The sequence below is a fragment of the Frieseomelitta varia genome, unplaced genomic scaffold, assembly GCF_011392965.1.
Source record: "Frieseomelitta varia isolate USP_RPSP 00005682 unplaced genomic scaffold, Fvar_1.2 scaffold_40, whole genome shotgun sequence".
In the NCBI taxonomy this organism is placed as follows: Eukaryota; Metazoa; Arthropoda; class Insecta; order Hymenoptera; family Apidae; genus Frieseomelitta; species Frieseomelitta varia.
Window position 1 is genome coordinate 443,868 of NW_025110146.1, and position 19,554 is coordinate 463,421.

The following is a 19,554-nucleotide window of genomic DNA, read 5'->3' on the forward strand; positions in this document are numbered from 1 at the left end:
AATGTCACTACAATGTTAATTTGAAAATATTTCTTATAACAAGATACATTTATGAAAGGCTTTTATAAATGATCGAATATTTTCATGACCAAATTTTGTGCTTGATTGCAGGAACTATCGATGGCAACGATCACAGAGGATGTGCATATTTACAGTGCAAAGGAAATGACGTCTGTGTGCATCGAAAATTTCGATGTAAAGATCCTCCGTGTCCCAATATGCTGTACTGCGCAAGATCTCGAACAGGTATGTAAGTCTCTCAACAAAGATACTACTCGTCGTCGACCTCCCCCTTGTTGCTGAAATTGAATTATATACACGAGACAAAGCGTACAAAGAACACCGTTGATGCAATTTCGTATTCTGTGAACGGGCTCAAACAGTTGTTTAAGATATAAATGAGTAAAGTAAAGCGTTTAAGTTGTAAATAAGACAGAAATTGGGTAAAAGTCTGCAAGTTTTCCTCATGGGTAACTATCAAACGAAAAGTTGCAATTTTTCTCGAGGCATGTAAATAGTGTTCAGGTCTATATCTCAATTCTTTTTAATTCAAAATATTATGAAATGACATAGTTGTTTGGCTGCAAGGAATGAAAGAAACAACGAAGGAAAAAAAATTTTTGCCTTGCAAATAAAAATGTATTGTGTGCTAAATTATAGAAATTATTCGATTTTTTCAGTTTATTGTTAAAGTTGCAGATGAGTGGTTAAGAGATTTTAATAATAATAATGTTTTTTTTTAAGAATCTCTAAGAGGTCCTTCCACCTGTGACACTGTACATTGCACCAATGGCTATATGTGCACGTTAAAAGTTCGTCGTTGTCACTGGGACGAAAGTGAGTAATACTGCAATTTTTCTCTTTTTTTTTTGAGAGAGAGATAAATCATTTATTATTTTTTCAACGAGAATAATTTGATTTATCACTTTCTCATTCTTCTATATATATTTATATTTAACGTTTCATTAAGGAAAGAAGAAGTTATCAATAAAATATATATATATATATATTCAGATAACTGAGGAAAATAAATGTGTCCACAGTTTTTAAAATTTTCATTGTAAACATATTGCGAATAGCAAAACTACTAATTTCTTTAGTAATTAAACTTTACATAATTATCATCACACCAAATATGTTTACAAACAATAATCTTTATGTATGCCATTTTTTTTAATTTAAAAAAGCTAGAAATGTATTGTTTCATTGAGTATGCGCATGTAAACCAACTGCGTTTTAATTAGAGTGTGAGCAACAGATAGCAAGATGTGTATCTCAGAAGGAATATTACGAAGGTCCAGCTTCCTGCGCCGGGTTCAAGTGTCCTCAAGGAAATCACTGCATCCTCCGGGAATCGTTCTGTGCCAACCCTCCCTGTAAATTAATACAAACCTGCATGAAAAACAAAGGTCCGTCATATTATCTTTACGTTACTATAATTTCAAAATTTTTTAAATATTCATACTATAATATTTTATTATATATATAGAATTGTAATAATTACCATTCACTGTATATATGTAGTTGTAAACTATATAAGAGTTTTATGGTATCTTTTTACTCCTTTTACTTATGGTAATTTTTGTCAAATATGAATCTATCACCCTTTTTTAACCCTTCAAAGACGACGTCTGTACACTCTTTATCAAAAGTTATTTTAACAGTGCTAAATTTCATAATTATATTAAAGTAATATGTCTAATTATTATTATTAAAGTTATTATTATTAATTGTAATTATTATTAAAGTTTAAGCCAGTTCAAGTAACATGAGACGTCGTTTTCAAATAAATTTTGCAATAAATCAGTGATTATTTTCGTAGATGTGCAGCTTTTATTTGTAAAATGTCGACATCTCGGTTGTCCATCGGAGTATGAGTGTTTCTTACGAAGACCAGAGAGTGACTGTGCGAGTCCACCCTGTAGGCATACACCAGATTGTATAATGGCAACAGGTAAAATTTAATTAAAATTGAATTAATAATTAAAACGATTCTGTAAATTGTATCTGTACATTAATGTCATATCTATATTCGACAGTAATTTTAAAAGAAACAATTAGTAACTATGGATTTATAAAAGAATTAATTAGCTCTGAGAAATACGTAAATAAATTAATACAAACGAACACGTTTTATTTAAGCTTATTGTAATTCACTTTTTAACCACACGAGGAATAGGAAACAATTTATAAAACAGTTTTTGTTCAATTATTTTGGAAAGAATTATTCATTCTAAAAACTGCAGCTACCACTCTAGTGATTTCACTATTAATATTTATTAAATGCACATGTTACATAGCGCACTTGCGTTTCTTTGCAATTTTTCAGAGAACGAAATGACGAATGTACATTGTCGTGGATGGGTGTGTCCACGAATGCAAACATGTTCCGCAAAAATTGTAGAATCTTGCGAGACAAACGACTGTAATATTAAAAGAATTTGTCACGAGTCACACGCAGTGGCAGCGAATGATTCTTCTTCATCTTTCTCGAGAAGATCTCTGAAGAACAAAGACGAAATTTCCCTAAACGATACTGAGGAGGTACGTTTCTTCCTTACTATACAGAACGATTTTTATACATTAGATGGAAATATTAATACAGATATCCCCCTTTTTAACTTGTGGTAACCCTTTGAATGTTTAATCCGTATTACAGTATTGTGCAGATAACCTTATAATCGAATTGTCGCACACAATTTAAATAACAAGATATCTAATTTAGCACGTTAATGTTATATTATTTAAAATTAGTGGGAATTATAATAATGAATTAATAATATATTATTTAGAACTAGAAATCTTATATTATAAATAAAATCTGCAATTATGTTTTCTGTCACAGTCATATAATTCTCGTTAATATTTCTATGTTATGAGGGAAACGTATAAATAAAATTCAAAGTTTCTCAAATTTATCATTCGTTCAATATTAAAAATGATGGACATTTTTCCAGGTATCTGGAAACACGGATGGAGTTGAAAAAGCAGGGTGAATATCACATCTTAAGTCATTTTTATTTTATTTCTACAGAACAAATTGCTATACGTAATATTCCTTTTTCTAAATTATGAAAACTATATCTACATATTTTTTTAAGTAAATAAAAATTATTCATTTGCATGATGAGCACTCCTGAGTCGTGGCTGAATCATCTGAAATCGAAAACGGAATTGGACGCAATCGAATTGTGGATAAAACACGCCGAGGAACATAAGGATTTCAAGGTAATGCTCAAATACTAATTATTAGATTAGGGACTTCTACACAAATTATTTTTGTACAATACAGTTGTCGAAGTTGAGCTGAAATGGAGACTTATTTCATCCCTTGTATATTATAGTGAATAACATAATTTTTGTACATTCTGTGCATCAGTTGAATGCACTTAATTTTATTTGAGCATAAAAACCTGCAATCTACCAATTATATCCTAATTGTCCACAAAATCGTTTGATCAAATATGCATTAAATTAAATTAGAACTAATTTCAATTATCAATCTCCTAAATTTTGCCTTCATTAGCAAAATTTAAATAACAAAATTGAAAATCAACTTCACCATTTACCTATGTTTACATTACAACATTCCGAAATTTTTTAATTAAGAATCTTGAACGACTTCTGTGATACAAAGTTCCATTGTACCCTTCCGTAAAAACTTTCCAAATTAAAGGTCTCAAGCAGTTTCTACAGTATGGGTAAGCCTCAGTAATCCTCTTCTCGCAAAAAACTTCCAAACACACCAAAATTGAAAATCTTAAACAATCTCTACAGCCGGCTATTTCTTTTCTTCACTCACACGTTGCAGAATCCTTTATACAACGTTTTTATCCATTTGCTTTATCAACAACTCTTTCATTTTTATTTCGTATTTTTCATCTGAAGAAATATTTCTTGAAGTAATATTTCAAATGCAATTTATGATTCTGTCAACATGATTAAATGTATCAAAAATGATTAAAACTCCTCACAGAATCTCACGTATGTTAGTTCGAATATGTACCATTCACTTGAGATTAAGATAATCCTGAGGTTGTTATTTTATAAAATAATAAGATCACACAAGATATTTCTAGAATAGAAAATAATAAAATAGCTGAAATTATTTATCATTCGAAGTTCTTATCTTTTATCTAATATCTCTCTGTAGTCTCTCTATATATTCGATGTAAAAACCTAATCTCTGATCTGCTACTTACTGGTCTATCAAAGCCACAAAGGTTTTCCCAGCATCCTCAAAATACGACCTAACTTCTCTCTGAAGCTCTTCAGATCTCCCCGACGGGAGGATTATTCAAGAATAATAAAATAACTTGATTTATTCAACAAAGCAGAAAATTGTTTCATATTTTTTATTTACTATCTATCTATTCCAACTATTAAAACAGATCTACCTTCTTCACGTGTTTTTAAAGTATCTTTAAAGTATTGTAAAATATTTCTAATACAAACACAATGATGAGTATCCTTATATTTAAATAAAAAAGAAAAATCCAAATCCAATATCTGTTTTCAGAACACACACACACACACACACACATCTGCATTTATATCAAATATATCAAATGTATCAAATATAAAATATATTAAATATATCAAATAAAAATTATATCAAATATATCAAATATAAAGTATATCAAATATATCAAATAAAAATTATATTAAATATAAAATGAAAGACAAGCAATAATTCGAAAATAAATTCGAAGACAGAAAGACAGAGAGAAATATTTAAATATATAAATTAGAAAAAAAGTAGATAACAGAAATAATATCATTGCCCATCTTTTCTCATCGATATATTATAAAAAAATAAACCAATTCTCTAATTTGTCCATTTGTTGGTCCATCAAAGCCACGAAGGTCTCTCCTTTCAAAACCAAACTTCCCCCCTTCCCCATCTCGCCGATAAAAGCACTCGAGCATCCGTTATTTCCAGCAATTCCAAGATTGGCTTCGATCTATCAAGGACATACTCGGCTCTGCCGCGTACAGTGGCTGGCTCGAGGAAATTCTGTCGTCGCGCGGCGAGCAGTTACGAAAATGGCTACGAGCATCGCACGACAAGCTGAATGTCGGGGGGCCGATATTTCCGGGGCAGGAACGACCCGGCGGTGCATTGACGGAAAATCCATACGTAGTTGGCGATACGATGGTAAGCGCACGATGGAATTTTCATCGAAAGACCGACGAGCGAAACGAGGGAATCGCATGGGCATTATTCACGGTCGCAGGGGGTGAACTAACTCCCGCGTTTATTACGCAAATGGATCGTTTAAATTATGTTGCGTAAGTTCGTTCGGGCGAGCGTGATTTGTGGCGTGAAGCACACGGAGAGAGAGAGAGAGAGATAAATGTCGGTACGATAAAATTCTAAGAAAATTATCGAGTAATGAATGGAATCGTGTAATGAAATGAAGGGGACTAACGTCTTAAGTGGTTAATTTATTATTGTTTAGTTAACTTTTAATTGTAAACGAAGGGAAGGATGACGATGACGATGATGCATCGTGTTCGAAAAAGAATTAATGTGTTTAGATTGATTGATGGGAAACAGGTACGAAATAATATACAAAAAGTACATAAATTAAACCGCCTCGGTTAAGTAAAAATTAAATATTGAAATACTGGTATTAATTATATATAGTCAGATTATCGTAAATCACGCAGTTCGCGTAGCAGTAACATTAAATTTGTTAAAGTGTTATTAAAGCTTCAAAGCTCTTTGAAATAAATCTTTGAAAGAAAATTAATTACGATCTGTAAATTGAATGATTCCAGAATACATCTCCGTTGGACGACTCGAACAAAGAAATAGAAAAACTTGTGTCTCTTCTGAGAGAGAGAAACTTGACGAATATTTTAGAAAGGATTCTTGTTCCAAGCAGAGTTCTATTACCACCTTACGTAGCTTTGGATGCTGCACTTTTGAACAATGCAAGAGAATCTGATTCGCCTTCATTCTCCAATTACCTTCTGAAATATCCTCCTCACGTGGGAAGCCAATTTTTGCCATTGCGACCGCAGAAAACAGAAAATACTTACGATCAACGGTATCTTGTGGTACCAGTGAAGAATATGAAGGAATTAACCAATTCTCAAATCATCGATTATAATTCCAACATAGAACGTTACCATGAAATTACTCCTGAGAATGAAAAGATGTCTGCTGAACGAGATAACTCTTACTCTATCGTGAGTATTACTTTGATGAAAATTAGTCTCGTGTATGCGATAAAGAAAATTTTACATTTCTATTTGTTCTTAGTCATATCGAGAAACAAGTGAAGAAAAGTGACAATTTAATCATTCGCTTAATTTTAGTTTTAGTTGTTAATGAGTAATTTTAATTTGTGCGATACTATTCTTCACTTAAGTATTAGTTTTACACCTTAAAAAAAATTATATTTAAACAACAATTAATGAAAGTTTAAAAGAGCCAATAAACGAATAAAGATGAATATGCGAGGTTATTTTTAATCCTAACTCCAATTTAATTTTGCATCTAAAGAAACAACCACATCTAACCGATTGAAGTTCAAGTAGAATGTTAAAAAAAAATTAATAAAGCAGTGACATAAATATAACTTAACAAAATAAAAAAATGTTGTAAAAGGAGTTTAGGATTCTAGTATTAATTTATTTATTAAATTGTTTTTTCACTAATACAGAACTGTTCTTTAAGAACGTTCCAGAGAGGAAGATAAATTTATCATCGACCAGAAACGATAACTCATCTTTGAAGACTGGATTGTACGAGGATTTTGAAAAGAAGCTTCCTAGGAAAGAAACACATTCTGAGGATTCGATTGGTCTTTTGGGAGACAAAAGGTTGATGGGTAAAGCGCAGCACTTTGATGACGTTCCTGTTGATTTCCTGGAGAAGTTTCTTAAATCTATGCAGCTCTTCCCGATTGAAAACGTGCCACAGACTTTTGATGAGAAATCTATTGAAGAATATCGCAAAGACGTAAGTTTTCTACGAAGCCTTTGGTACAACTATAATTGAACAAAAGTTTCTCTTGAAAGAGAACTGTTCTTTATGCATAACACTTACATAATTTAAAGAAACGCAAATAATTGTTACATTTCCTTCATTAAAAAGAATACAAATGATTAAATAGCAATTATTACATTTCGTTTCACATAAAATACAAATGATTAAATTCCTTTGTTTTATTTCTTCTTACTTTAATACGCATATTCAAATCGAAATAAAAGGTTCTTCAATAATTAATAAATATTAATAAATGTTCTTTCTTCTTACCTATAAATATTAATTATTAATTATTCTGTTCTTCTTATACTTAAGCAAGCACCACTTAACAAGTACCCCTGTCAGGATTCATCTAAAGCTCCAGAAAATGAGAAACACGATGAAAACTTCGAATGGGATTTGACATCTAGAAATAAAAATTCTGAAGAAAATGAGCATCAAGTTTTTTTTTCGAATGATGATTATAAAAACTTTACAAGCAACATCAAACCAAGTGTTAACACATTCTTTGACAAATTAGGTAAGACATTAACACATTATTTGATAACACATTCTCTGATAAATTAGGTAAGACATTAACACATTATTTGATAAATTAGGTCATCTATAACAATCTATGATACGCTTTTTATATTTTAAATTGTAACATTAATTATTATTTTTTTTATACATCGTAATTAACTATTATATGATATATATATATTAAATTTGGATATATTCATGGCAGAAAATAATGTAATTAATATATTCTTCTATTGTCGTATTAAATCCATCGATAATTAATTAATCGAAAAATTGGTAATTTAATCGAAACATTCAATGAAATAATATATCTATTTCAGACACCATTCGACATTTCAATTTTTCAGATCGGTCGAACGATGTCCATTCAGAATTATCGTCAACGCAAATTGATAATAAAGAGAATGAAAAGATAGATTTAAATTTGTTTTTCGAATTAAATAAAGAAAGTCTTTTACCTTACATACAGACCATACTACAAATGATAAACGAAGAGCTTGATACTTCCAGTCGAGAAACAGAATTGAATTTCGGTGAAAGTTCACTAACAACATCTGTTTTGAATAGCGAAGAAGTTACTGCTGATGTAACTGACTATAGCGAATTGGAATCTTTGAAAACTGAACCAAACAACGTGAAAAAAATTCTGAATAATAATTCGCAAGTCTTGGAAGAAACATTTGACAAAATTTTTCCTAAAACTCAAATAGAAACAGCTTCGACAAATTCACAGCTACAACAGGTTTGTACACTACCCTTTTAATTTTAATAAATTTGAATAAACTTCCAGTATTATACTAAACATTGAATTAAAGTTTAATAAAAGAATATTTTAAATATTTAAGTCTTCAAAATGATGTGATATTTAGAATATTAATACTTAAAATTGAACAATATGTAAATTTAATGAGAAATACTTACTATCTTTATTTTTTTCTTTTATTAACTATATTTTAGTATTCAGTGGCAGATGGTTTTTTAGAAAAATACAGCAACAAATGAGAAATACTCTCTTTCCTTTTTTTGTAACATAAAGAACGTTGGCTGAAAATGGTAATTTCAAAGACTAGGATGTATTCCACTATACATGCTATATATGACGTTTTGACGTAGTCTAATTGTTCAACGCAGAATAAACCGGTTTTTTCTTTCTTTTCATTTCAATACTAGGAAAGAGAATCGGGGACACCTGAGTTAATTTATGCAAACGAGGAACCTACCATTCGGTCCTTTTATAATCTGCCTAGTTACGGTGCTAGCAACGACGAAATTGATCTTCAGGATTACATACACTTCGAATACAATCAAGTGAAACGTAAAAATGGTCATGAAAAATCGGGGAACTAAAAATTAATTAGTTAACACGACAGTTAAAATTATTAAAATATATTAGTACATATTAATTATGATGTTATTATATACAATAAAATATATATGTTTTCTTGTGTTGTGCATTGTTAAAACAGAGAGAATGCGTAGATTATTACATCAGTATTTTTGTTGTATACAACACCCCGGGGCAAAGATATATATTTTCTAACATTGTGTGTTGTTAAAGTAGAGAGAATGCTTAGAGAGTATTACGTCAGTGTTCTTGGAATATTGGACATGGATGTGTAGTATGTTGAATTCTGTATCATTACTGAGACACGCAATTTCTTAGAAATAGACGAACGAAATTGTAAATATTGTACGTGGCCGCGAGGCAGACAACACCGAACAAGTCGAATATATTTACGCTTCTCAGTCGTACAGGAGCTATCGAAAGCGTAACATTCGTGCGAAATACAGTCAGTTAGGTATTAAATAAAATTTGTAAAAATGGATCGGGGGGTAGAATAATTTTTAGAGCGCAGTGTCTTTTTGTTCCGGGGTGTGTACAATGTAATGCAATAAATTTTTATATTTTCTATAACACAGTTATCTATGATATTATAATAATATATATTTATACTATATATTCTAGAATATATTATACAGTATATAACATATATACACATACGTACATACATACAATATATATGTATTATATACTATATACAATAGAGATAGATACATTATACATATATACAATGTATACACATACATGTGTGCAATATAATGACAATATAATACACATATGTTGTATATAATATAGTATAATATTTAATAAAATAGGTGTTTTATTTTTGTATGATATTTAATCATGAAAAGGAATAAATAAAGTAACCTTTCGACTAATCCACCTTTGAAAAGGCGATGGTTGTCTCGAATTGCGCTGCGAGATCTCCATTAGAAAACGAATTCATTCCTATCCATCTTATTCGACGAGATACTCTCATGCATAGTAAGTAATTGTATCTTTCACAATTACAACGGATTGTAAAACACGCAGTGTTTAAAAAATTACACTTTGAATGCAATAAATTACATATTCATCTAACCAATATATAAATTATGCATGTATCGTGACACTTTATATATTAATTGCAGGTGAAAGGGGAAAGATAGCATCTCATGAACGATTTTACGATGCGAGAACATATCTCGTCCATCCACGACGAAAAACGAGCCTCAGGACCTCTATCAAGGTAATATATTCAATTTAATTAATGATACTAAATTAATTTCATTAATGATATTATGCAACATACGTTCTGATACAATTACAGCGGCAGACCTGAAAATAATATACATTATTCACCAAACAACTCTGCATTGCAACAAATGTCAGCGAGCGATTAATTCGGCTGAAAGTGCGAGCTGAAATGAATCACGAAAAAAAGGTAAGAAAATCTTACGTAAACTGAGGAATATGTTTCCGTTCCGTCATTAATATCCTGTCATTAAATTTCGCATGTTGCACGTCCGGGAATGCGGGATGCAACTTTCTTTTGGGAAACGTTTGTCATTACGAAAACGCGGCTTGAACGCGTGAATGAATTCCGAACGAATTCGCGAATAATTACTGTCATTCTCATTCCCTTTTGCGGTGAATTGCAATTAAACGGAAGAGGTATACTATCGTTAATGAGTTATGTAATTACACGTATTAAATGAATAATTTATTATATGCATGCAAACAATTTCACGTATTATATGGTTTAACGTATCAAATGAATAAATAATTTTAACATATTATGACATAGAATTTATATAAATTATAATTAAAAAGGACTGTCGGGCATTTGTGAGAAATTTTCAATTGCATAATGAACGAAATTTTCTATTCTATTCTCAAAAATATGAATTTGCATACAAATCCAGAAAGGTCTCGTTATGAGAGTTTGAAACATTCGACAATTTTTCATCGTCTGTACGATAGCATAACCGAACGATGTTAAACTTTTGTTAAACTCTGATTTGTTAAATCGAAACTGTAGATGTTAATTGCAATTTTGAGTGTACCAACGCGTAACTGTCAATTAAAAGTTAACTCCGTTACGTAATTGGAATTTCAATTAATTAAAGGTTTGGATACATACGCTCTAATTGATGGTGCGTTTTAATTGAGGCAATATGGTGATACGAAACATAACGAACACTGAAATTTTCGTCAAATTTGCAACAACTTAATAGGTATATGTAGATGGCATAAACGCACACGAAGAATGATAAGAAACATAAGAAATAAATTATTGTTGTTATCGAGTAATTAAGATATACTTTGAAAATTTTCCCTAGAATTTTATTATTAAATTATTCCTTATTTAATTTATGATCGCGACTGAATGTTACTTAGAAATTCTTTCATATTTTTTCGATTCGAACATGGCTCGTACATTTCTTAAAAATGTTGTAACATTCGTAGCAGTATGAAAATAATATGAAATAGATTCCAATACAATTCTGATCGAAAGCATATAGAATACGATATGAAAGACGAAAGGAAAGAAAATTAAAAACATATTACGAATAAAATGACAGAAATTATATATTGTTTGTGAGAATTAATTATGTTAAAATCAGTATATATTCTTGGGTTGAATAGTTTTTAGGAAATATCTGTGATATGAAACTCTTAAGTTGTTCCATATAATAAATAATATCATTCCTCGAAGTCTCGTTTCTGCCATTTAAAAATCATAAAATTATTCTCTGTATAATTATTTTTGTACGTACAGTAATTCGCTGTACGGAAAAGTTTCTCAGATTTCATAATATCATTAAAACAAATTATTCAAATACTCTGTTTTCAGTTGCTACAAGAATTTGTACGGTTTTACAGAGAAAAAAAAATATACCGATTCAGATAATTCTTGATTTAATTAAAAATATTTTTTACCTCGAAACGACATTTCATATAAAATTTGCAAAATAATTATTTAAAATAGTTAGATTTAAAAATTGGCGTATAAATAATATTTAATACATTGATACTTTTATTTTAATAGAAATTATTTTGAGGGCGAAAAATCATTTGGAAGCTTGCAAAGTAATTACTCGCTGTACATGTAATATTGGAAAAAAGAATGAACTGCGGGAAACAATGGTCAGATATTAATTTTCCATTCTTAACTCAAATATTAAATTTCTATTCTTAGGTCAAATATTAATTTTCCATTGAAATCCTTGCTTTTACGATTTTATTGTTCTCGTGACACATAACTGAATCATTTAAAATCACGGCACATACACCTGTCATTCGTTGCGTAATAACCAGACTGCGGATTTTTATATTATTAATAATATTAATTATAATAATATTATTATTTTATATTATTAATAATATTTATTATAATAATATTATTTATAATATTAAAACATTTAATAGAAAATTTATATAGATAACGCAATACAATGCAAAAATATCGAAAATATATCTAATGTATAAAATAAACTTCTACCTAGATTCTACTTTTTAAATTACTTTTACAAAAATGTAAAAACTTGTACGAAGTTCATTGTCATAGCAACTTAACAGTACCAACAATAAGTAATCTTATATCTTACTTAGAAAAATATTCCTTACAGATAACCACTCAGATATTAAATTTCCATTTACACATTTAAAATATGTAACAACCTAATTAATACCAACAATAATTTATTCGCAATATCAAAATCTCCCTGTTCAAAGATCAAAGTTAAATTACAAATTAAATTTCCATTTACAATTCAATTTGCCCAACGTGGAACTTAATGCCACTGACAACAGCAACAATGCTACTACCAATGAGTACCTCGTATTTGTAAATTTCACAAAAACGAAATATATCGTGTTTTACTTGATTGTTGCAAAAGCCTGGTGTTCTTTAACTTTCAGCGGCGAGATGGTAGCAACCGCACGGATCATTTCCATAAGCTGGTACCATGGCAGAAGGGAAGGTGAGAAAGTGGTGGAAGTTGTCGAATATTACAACCTCGATGGAGAATGGTATCGGACTAGTCTGCTGTTGATCGTGGTACCGTGAACCACGATCTTGTTACTCCCGCGTGCACCGTGGGTATTAACACGCCGGAGGATCCTCGGTGTCGTGACTGTGAAACATAATTCGAGAGGATAATAAGGGCAACTACCATCCACAGAGGTGAGTGTCTATATCACTTCATTTATTTATTTATTAACGACGTGGAAAATTAAATCATCGAAACATTAATTAAGAGAATAACGTTGAAATTATTTCAATCGATCGTCGAGTTTGTTGAGACGCTGGATAAACACGTTTCTCTTGAGGATTAATGGATTTCAATATCGTACGTACATTTCTAATTCATTTAATTTTGATTCGCAGAAACATCTCAAATTGAAAATGTCATTTTATTTTTGATGATAGTTTTGAAGCTTGACAATGAGAAAGTTTGACAATGAAAAATGAAACATAATTTATAGTAGGGAAATATATTTCAATACATATTCTCACTAAACTTTCTTATTTTTAGTGCTAGTTATTAATGACGGTTATTAAAAATTATTGTTTGTAATTTAAAAAATATTCTTCGTTATATTCTTTATATATATATTAATTTAATGTACAGTCGCAGAGATCTGTATACATCTGTCAAATTTCTAATATTCAAAGTAGAAAAAGAATTGTTATTTATGGACTTTTAGTAATTTATTAATTAATATTGACTGTGTTATTAATTAATATTAGACGCTACATTTTATTTATTTATTTTTTTTTACTCTTATTTCATTTATATTTCTGCTCTACAAAAAATATCGTCATCTTTTCTCAAAATCTATATAACTTGAATTAATACCAGGACTACCAAACTGATCAAATTGACCAATTCGTAATTATTCACAGAAATTTTTTAACGTATTTTTAACGTAATTTAAATAAATTTTCGTAAAATATAAATGTAAGCGAAACTTTGTTTATTGTATGTCACAAAATTTTTTTTATTTCTGTTTCATGTATCTTAGTCGTCGGTATTTCTAAAAATACTTACAAAGTCATTGTTTTCCTTTAAATATTTGCAGATCATATATATATACATATAATAAAATTTAAATTATATATTATATTATAATTTAAACTTTCTTGTCTTATTTACTATCTCGTTTTTATTTCAAATCTTAAAATGGTGCGAGTGTGAAAAGAGGAATTTACAAAATTTTACGGAACGAGAATCAGATAAACAGGCTCCTTTAAAAAAGATGAAATTTCGCCGACGTCTGCGCTAATTGTTCCTGACGGGAGACACGGCGAATAAGTCGAGTTTTTTTTTTTTTTTTCTTCTAAAACGTTGCAAGACGTGTTAATTATAATCGTGAGTTCCTTTCTTTCGCGTTTTTTTCGTCGAACAATGAGAAATGAAGTCGCCGGCGAATTGTGTAACGTTGAAAAGAACGACAGAACAAGATAATCAGGAGGAATGTGGGTATATATCTGAAGTTTGAATCTAATTATTCGTGCGCTATGTGAAACATTCATCTCTAACGAAGTATAAAATCAGGACGAAATTATACGTTACGAATTGTGTAAATCCAATTTGCAATTTTCAAGAGGATAATATCCTGAGAATAATATTCTGAGAATGAAGATTTGGAATCTTTTGTTTTCATATTTTTACGAGTTTAATTTTCAAAATACGTGAAAGAACGTATTCGTTGAAATATCATTGAACAATTTTAGAACGCAAAACAGTCATTGCGATTGAGCTATTTTATTTGAAAAGTACGAGTTGATTCACCTTTCCAGTTATTTCTAATACACTATAACTGGAATCCGTAATTCTTTTAACGATAATGTCAGTTTTATTATTTTTGAACCACGAAAAGAATTCTTGATTAGGAAATGACCGAGTTCACAGTTTAAATTCTCCCACGTACATCTCTCTAGTAATGTAAAATTAATCAAATCACTCGATAATTAAACTGATAAATTTAGATACATATGTATTACGTGCGATATCTTTCGACGAAAATTTAATAAATTAATATTATATTAATATATTAAAATTTAATAAATTAATATTAACAAACGCTAAATTTACGAATCCATCAGAAATATTATATATATATATATATATATATATATATATATATATATGCACATATATAATTTTGGGGGTAAAAAGTAGAAAATATAAAAATTTGGGGGAAATGTAGAAATAATTTAGATTCTGTTCTCTAAAAAAAACTGGTTTTCTTTTCTAAAAAAAAAACGGATTGAACGAAAAATATGCCCATTTTGAGAAAAATATTAATTTAACAAAATTTCAGAAGCACCGTCTTTTCATATAAATTTCTCGTCCTATTGTGCCCTTCAAAATATGTGCACGTCGTGCTGATCCACGTACTCTTTCACCTGTCCGTCGAACGCCTCTAAAATTCGTGTGTTCAAAACAAAATTCCAATGCAAATAGAATTCGCCTCCGTTGTATTCAACGTCACAAGAAAATTACGTGCACCGCAAAATTACCTCTTGAAATCGAACGTTACAATGATTTTTCTTCGTGCATTTATACACATACATACACCGCAATAATGCCATTACAGTATTATCAACTCACGTCGAGACATACCTTGGCATTAAGAATCATGGAATCATTCTACCTTTCCCTTGAAATATTCCCACTAGGTTCATCGTACTACTTGTCTTACCATTCTCTCCAACTGAGAGCGAGTGTACAAAGATAACGGTCCATTTCTTCTCTTTTTTTCCCCTCCATTTTTTTTTTTTTCTACATCTGTTAGACAGTGTACGTATTAACGAATCACATGCAAAAGGTTCGTTACAGATGATAAAATGATACAACGATTGAGTTTTATAATTAAATATAATCGTTGATATGTTTGACGTTAACGATATTTAAAATCGGAAGCGTGTTATTCGTGAATATTTATGAACTTGTTATCGCTCGTGATATTTTTATACGTGCTGCATATCTTCAGTAATTGTGTTGCGGTGCTGGGTTTGTTTTAAATAGAGGAAAAGAGTCTTTCGTGATTTAATGAGCATTACCATTTTGGTGACACGATTGTTTTGCAAGTACATATATTGTATTATATTATATCTTTTTTATTATAGTATATCTTTGTACAACGTTGGAATAGTGAAATTTTGCACATTTTTGGCAATATTAACTTTTTTTAACTCGAGATAACTCTGCTAAATATTTACAAATTATATGATCAATTATTATATCTAATTATCTAACATCTAATTCTACTAATTCTATATTGTCTATCAATTCTCTATTATTTTTTTATTATATTAAATAGTTCAATATCGTTCAATTTCGAAAATTTATTCTCCTTTTTTTTGAAAATATTGAATAATATAATATTCTAATTTTGGTGATGTACACTTGCGTTCGAAAGTCTTAAGACAAGTATTTATATTTATTTCAAAGTTGGAAGAATACTTCTCAAATGCCAACATGTTAATAATTATAAAATACACGTGCAATTGAAAAATTGAAAAATTGTATTATCTATTATTATAATATTATATAATACTATTATAGTAGCTATTATCATAATATTAAATATTTAAAATGACAAATGTTCTAAGAATTCGAGTAGAGATGTACGTCAAATCTTGCACTCACAATCAGTGAAAATAGAAAAAAATATTAGTGGCGGTTCGTAAAAAAGAGTGAGCAATGATTTCAATTCGTGTAACACTACTATCTCACTAAGGGTTGCTATAGAAATAATATAGAAGATACTAAGAGTTAATATAGAAATAATATAGAAGATACTAAGAGTTAATATAAAAATAATATAGAAGATACTATAGGTTAATAGAAATAATATAGAAGATATTAAAGGTTAATATAGAAATAATATAGAAAAATAAAACAATATATATATTATATATAGAAATATAGAATATATTTCTATATATATTATACTATATATAGAAATAATATAGAAGGTACTAAGGGTTAATATAGAAATAATATAGAAAAATAAAGCAATATATATACTATATATAGAAATATAGAATATATTTCTATATATATTATACTATATATAGAAATAATATAGAAGATACTAAGTATTAATATAGAAATAATATAGAAGATATTAAAGGTTAATATAGAAATAATATAGAAAAATAAAACAATATATATACCACATATAAAAATATAGAATACAAATGATTTGGAATGAATATATTTGCACGAAAAAAAAAAGTACCCCGAGGCGAAAAGTATTCTTTCGTCCAACAAAATAATTTTATAATTCAGTGGACTATCGGACATCCGGTTATCATAACGGCGCAAAATGAAGCTCAAATCTTGAAGCGGTGCGATTAGAGAGGTGGAAGTAATAGAGACTTATTCTCGGTAAACGTAGAAGAAAAAGTATGTATAACTCTTGTTTAATAGCCACGTTAAAAATTACCCCTAACGGCTCGTTGCTCGTTGCACGTTACGTAAAATGGCTTGTTAAGAAAACTTTATATGAATTTTAAGGTCGAAACGCCTGGATAAATCTTGTTGCACAATTTTCTCGCTTCACGTTTTTATCGTTCACCTTCCGCCGCCTGTGTATGTGAATTTAATATTGATTTTCATGAAAACCACTTATCGTGTTACTTTTCTTACGGCGTCTCATATTGAACACTATATTTCTCAAGTGCAAGAAAATATTATGGACGTTGCTTTTTATTAGACGAGAGTTATATTCTGTTATATCCCATAAAGTGACTCTGTGGGATATAAACAAAATTGGATACCTTTTATGTTATACGTATAGAGTTCTCTGCAACAGGATAAGATTCATGTGAAACTATATTTTTGCGAAAACTTATATTTAATTGTCTAGATTTACAGTAATTGCAAAAATTGTCTGTGTGTGTAAAACAGTTTTAAGAAAAAGAAAGAGAAACAATTGTTCACCGTCAATTTGGTTCTTAAATTTGCTTCGTTATAAATAACTGTAAATTTGTTTCGTTGTTATAAATCATCATTTAATGGATTATAGTACAAGTTATCAATAATTGAATAAAAGTATTACATATTATTTTTAATTTTAAAGAAATTGGAAATATCCTTCCTTTTTCAAAAAAATTTGAGGTTTTACGAGCAATAAAATTCTAAATTATATATAATTGTATAATTATATTTATTAAAACAATACTTATTCCAAATCATTTGTGTATGCAATTGATATATGAACTTAATATAAAATCTCATTTATCGCAATGCTAGTATCCATGTCAAAAAGGAAACACTCAGTTCATAAATATAAATGAAGTCCAACTTCAAGATAAAATAGATTCGAGATCTTCTTTTCATTAAAAATTTAATTTCTTAACCCTTAAATGCAATGGTGAGATAAAAAGATGTCTAGGATGAGATGTTTATGATATCTCGATAAGTAGTTTAATAAAATATCTTGATAAAAAGTTTAAATTTAATTACAGTGAATTATAATTAATGTAATTGAAGATTATTGAGTGCCTCGACTTTTAAATTTTACATTTTTCCGAAAAATGAATAAACAAAAGATTCATTTCATTTATTAAATATTGTATTAAGTATTTTATTTTATTTCATTTCAAATATTTTACATACTTTTGCACATTCTGTTCAGTTTTTGTATTTATATCCTTTTAAATTTCCCAATAACAATCTAATGAGACCGACTCCTTTTTATCATATAATCACTATTGTAAAATTCGATCTCTGTGAAGATGTCAACTATCTTGAAAAGTGTCTGCTGTTTTGCATCAGTGATCACTATTGAATTCGAAGGAAGGGAGATAAAATATTTTTGATGAAGAAATATCCCAATGATAATTAGAAAACACAACTGGAAGATTTTTCATAGAAGTCGTAATTTCTAAAAATTTTTCTCTGCAAAAGATAAAAATTATTATGTCTTTGAAGCAACGAAAAAAAGAATCCGTAGGACTGCTGGAAATAAATAATCTTGCTATTGCATAAATTTTGATTGACGTACGCGCTATTTGCTGGCTATTATGACAAAGTGTAAAACGTTACAAGGATAGATAGATGCTGGTTGTCGGTGATTTTGATTGCGTGACAGTCGTGTATGTGAGCAATAATTGCAATAAAATGCAGCACGACATCAGACCGTGGGGCAATTTATTTAAAATACCCCGAACGTCAACTTTGAATATTATTTGCTCTGGTCGAAAGAACGGCAGTAAATTGCTCGCTTTATTTTTAAATTTTCACAAATTTCATTTGTAAAAAAAACTCGCATGTGACATCGGCAGTTTCATCAACTCGAAGTAATTAAAAAATTGAATTTAAAACGATATCGATGTAATTAATCGATACTAATTAAAAAATTGAATTTTCGATATCGAAATTTTCGTTCCAATAAGATTAAAAATTCTCAACTATATACGGTTATATAACAAATTAATAAATGTTTCAGTTCAATTTTGTTACAAGCATATTATAAATTTAAATATCATTTTAAATATAATATACTTAATAAATTAAATTGATTAAGTGTAATTTTATCACAAGCACCGTCACGAGTTCAAATGCAATTTTAAACATATGGAACGTTCGATTGTTGCTGACAACAGATTTATGCAAAAGAACAGTACTTCCAACTATCTAATATACGTCGAATTTTATGAAATTTGCCGAAGTTTCACATTGAACTC

At 29.2% G+C, this 19,554-nt stretch overlaps 2 protein-coding genes across 7 annotated transcripts in view; both read left to right on the forward strand.

Annotated features, from left to right (window-relative positions):
• Positions 1-11: 11 nt before the first annotated feature.
• LOC122531473 lies at positions 12-12,837 on the forward strand. 5 transcript variants are annotated; one of them, XR_006307287.1, is made up of 16 exons: positions 13-246; positions 745-837; positions 1,245-1,409; positions 1,823-1,954; positions 2,330-2,544; positions 2,958-2,992; positions 3,132-3,228; positions 4,943-5,158; positions 5,785-6,198; positions 6,689-6,973; positions 7,316-7,520; positions 7,843-8,264; positions 9,995-10,092; positions 10,174-10,287; positions 10,973-11,080; positions 12,768-12,837. XR_006307287.1 is itself a non-coding variant. In XM_043659415.1 (13 exons), the coding sequence occupies exons 1-13, from the start codon at positions 69-71 to the stop codon at positions 8,867-8,869; spliced, it is 2,634 nt and encodes an 877-aa protein (XP_043515350.1). In that variant the 5' UTR covers positions 41-68; the 3' UTR covers positions 8,870-9,444. The 5 variants fall into 5 exon arrangements, 2 of the variants coding, with proteins under 2 accessions (XP_043515350.1, XP_043515351.1); XR_006307286.1 differs by lacking the exons at positions 9,995-10,092; positions 10,174-10,287; positions 10,973-11,080; positions 12,768-12,837 and adding exons at positions 8,480-8,575; positions 8,693-8,782 and having other exon boundaries at positions 12-246; XR_006307285.1 differs by lacking the exons at positions 10,174-10,287; positions 10,973-11,080; positions 12,768-12,837 and adding an exon at positions 8,693-9,321 and having other exon boundaries at positions 41-246; positions 9,995-10,077.
• A 55-nt stretch (positions 12,838-12,892) lies between these two features.
• The window catches only part of LOC122531474 (glucose dehydrogenase [FAD, quinone]), a 46,644-nt gene continuing 39,982 nt past the window's right edge, over positions 12,893-19,554 (forward strand). For both annotated transcript variants that reach the window (XR_006307288.1, XM_043659418.1), the window contains exon 1: positions 12,893-13,032. The gene's annotated coding sequence lies outside the window, so the exon portion shown is untranslated. The remainder of the gene's footprint in view (positions 13,033-19,554) is intronic.

Coding starts and splice junctions, on each gene's coding strand:
- LOC122531473 (XM_043659415.1), top strand. CDS start 69: ATGATCGAATATTTTCATGACCAAATTTTGTGCTTGATTGCAGGAACT. Junction 838..1,244: donor TCGTTGTCACTGGGACGAAA/GTGAGTAATACT, acceptor CGTTTTAATTAG/AGTGTGAGCAACAGATAGCA. Junction 2,993..3,131: donor GATGGAGTTGAAAAAGCAGG/GTGAATATCACA, acceptor TTGCATGATGAG/CACTCCTGAGTCGTGGCTGA.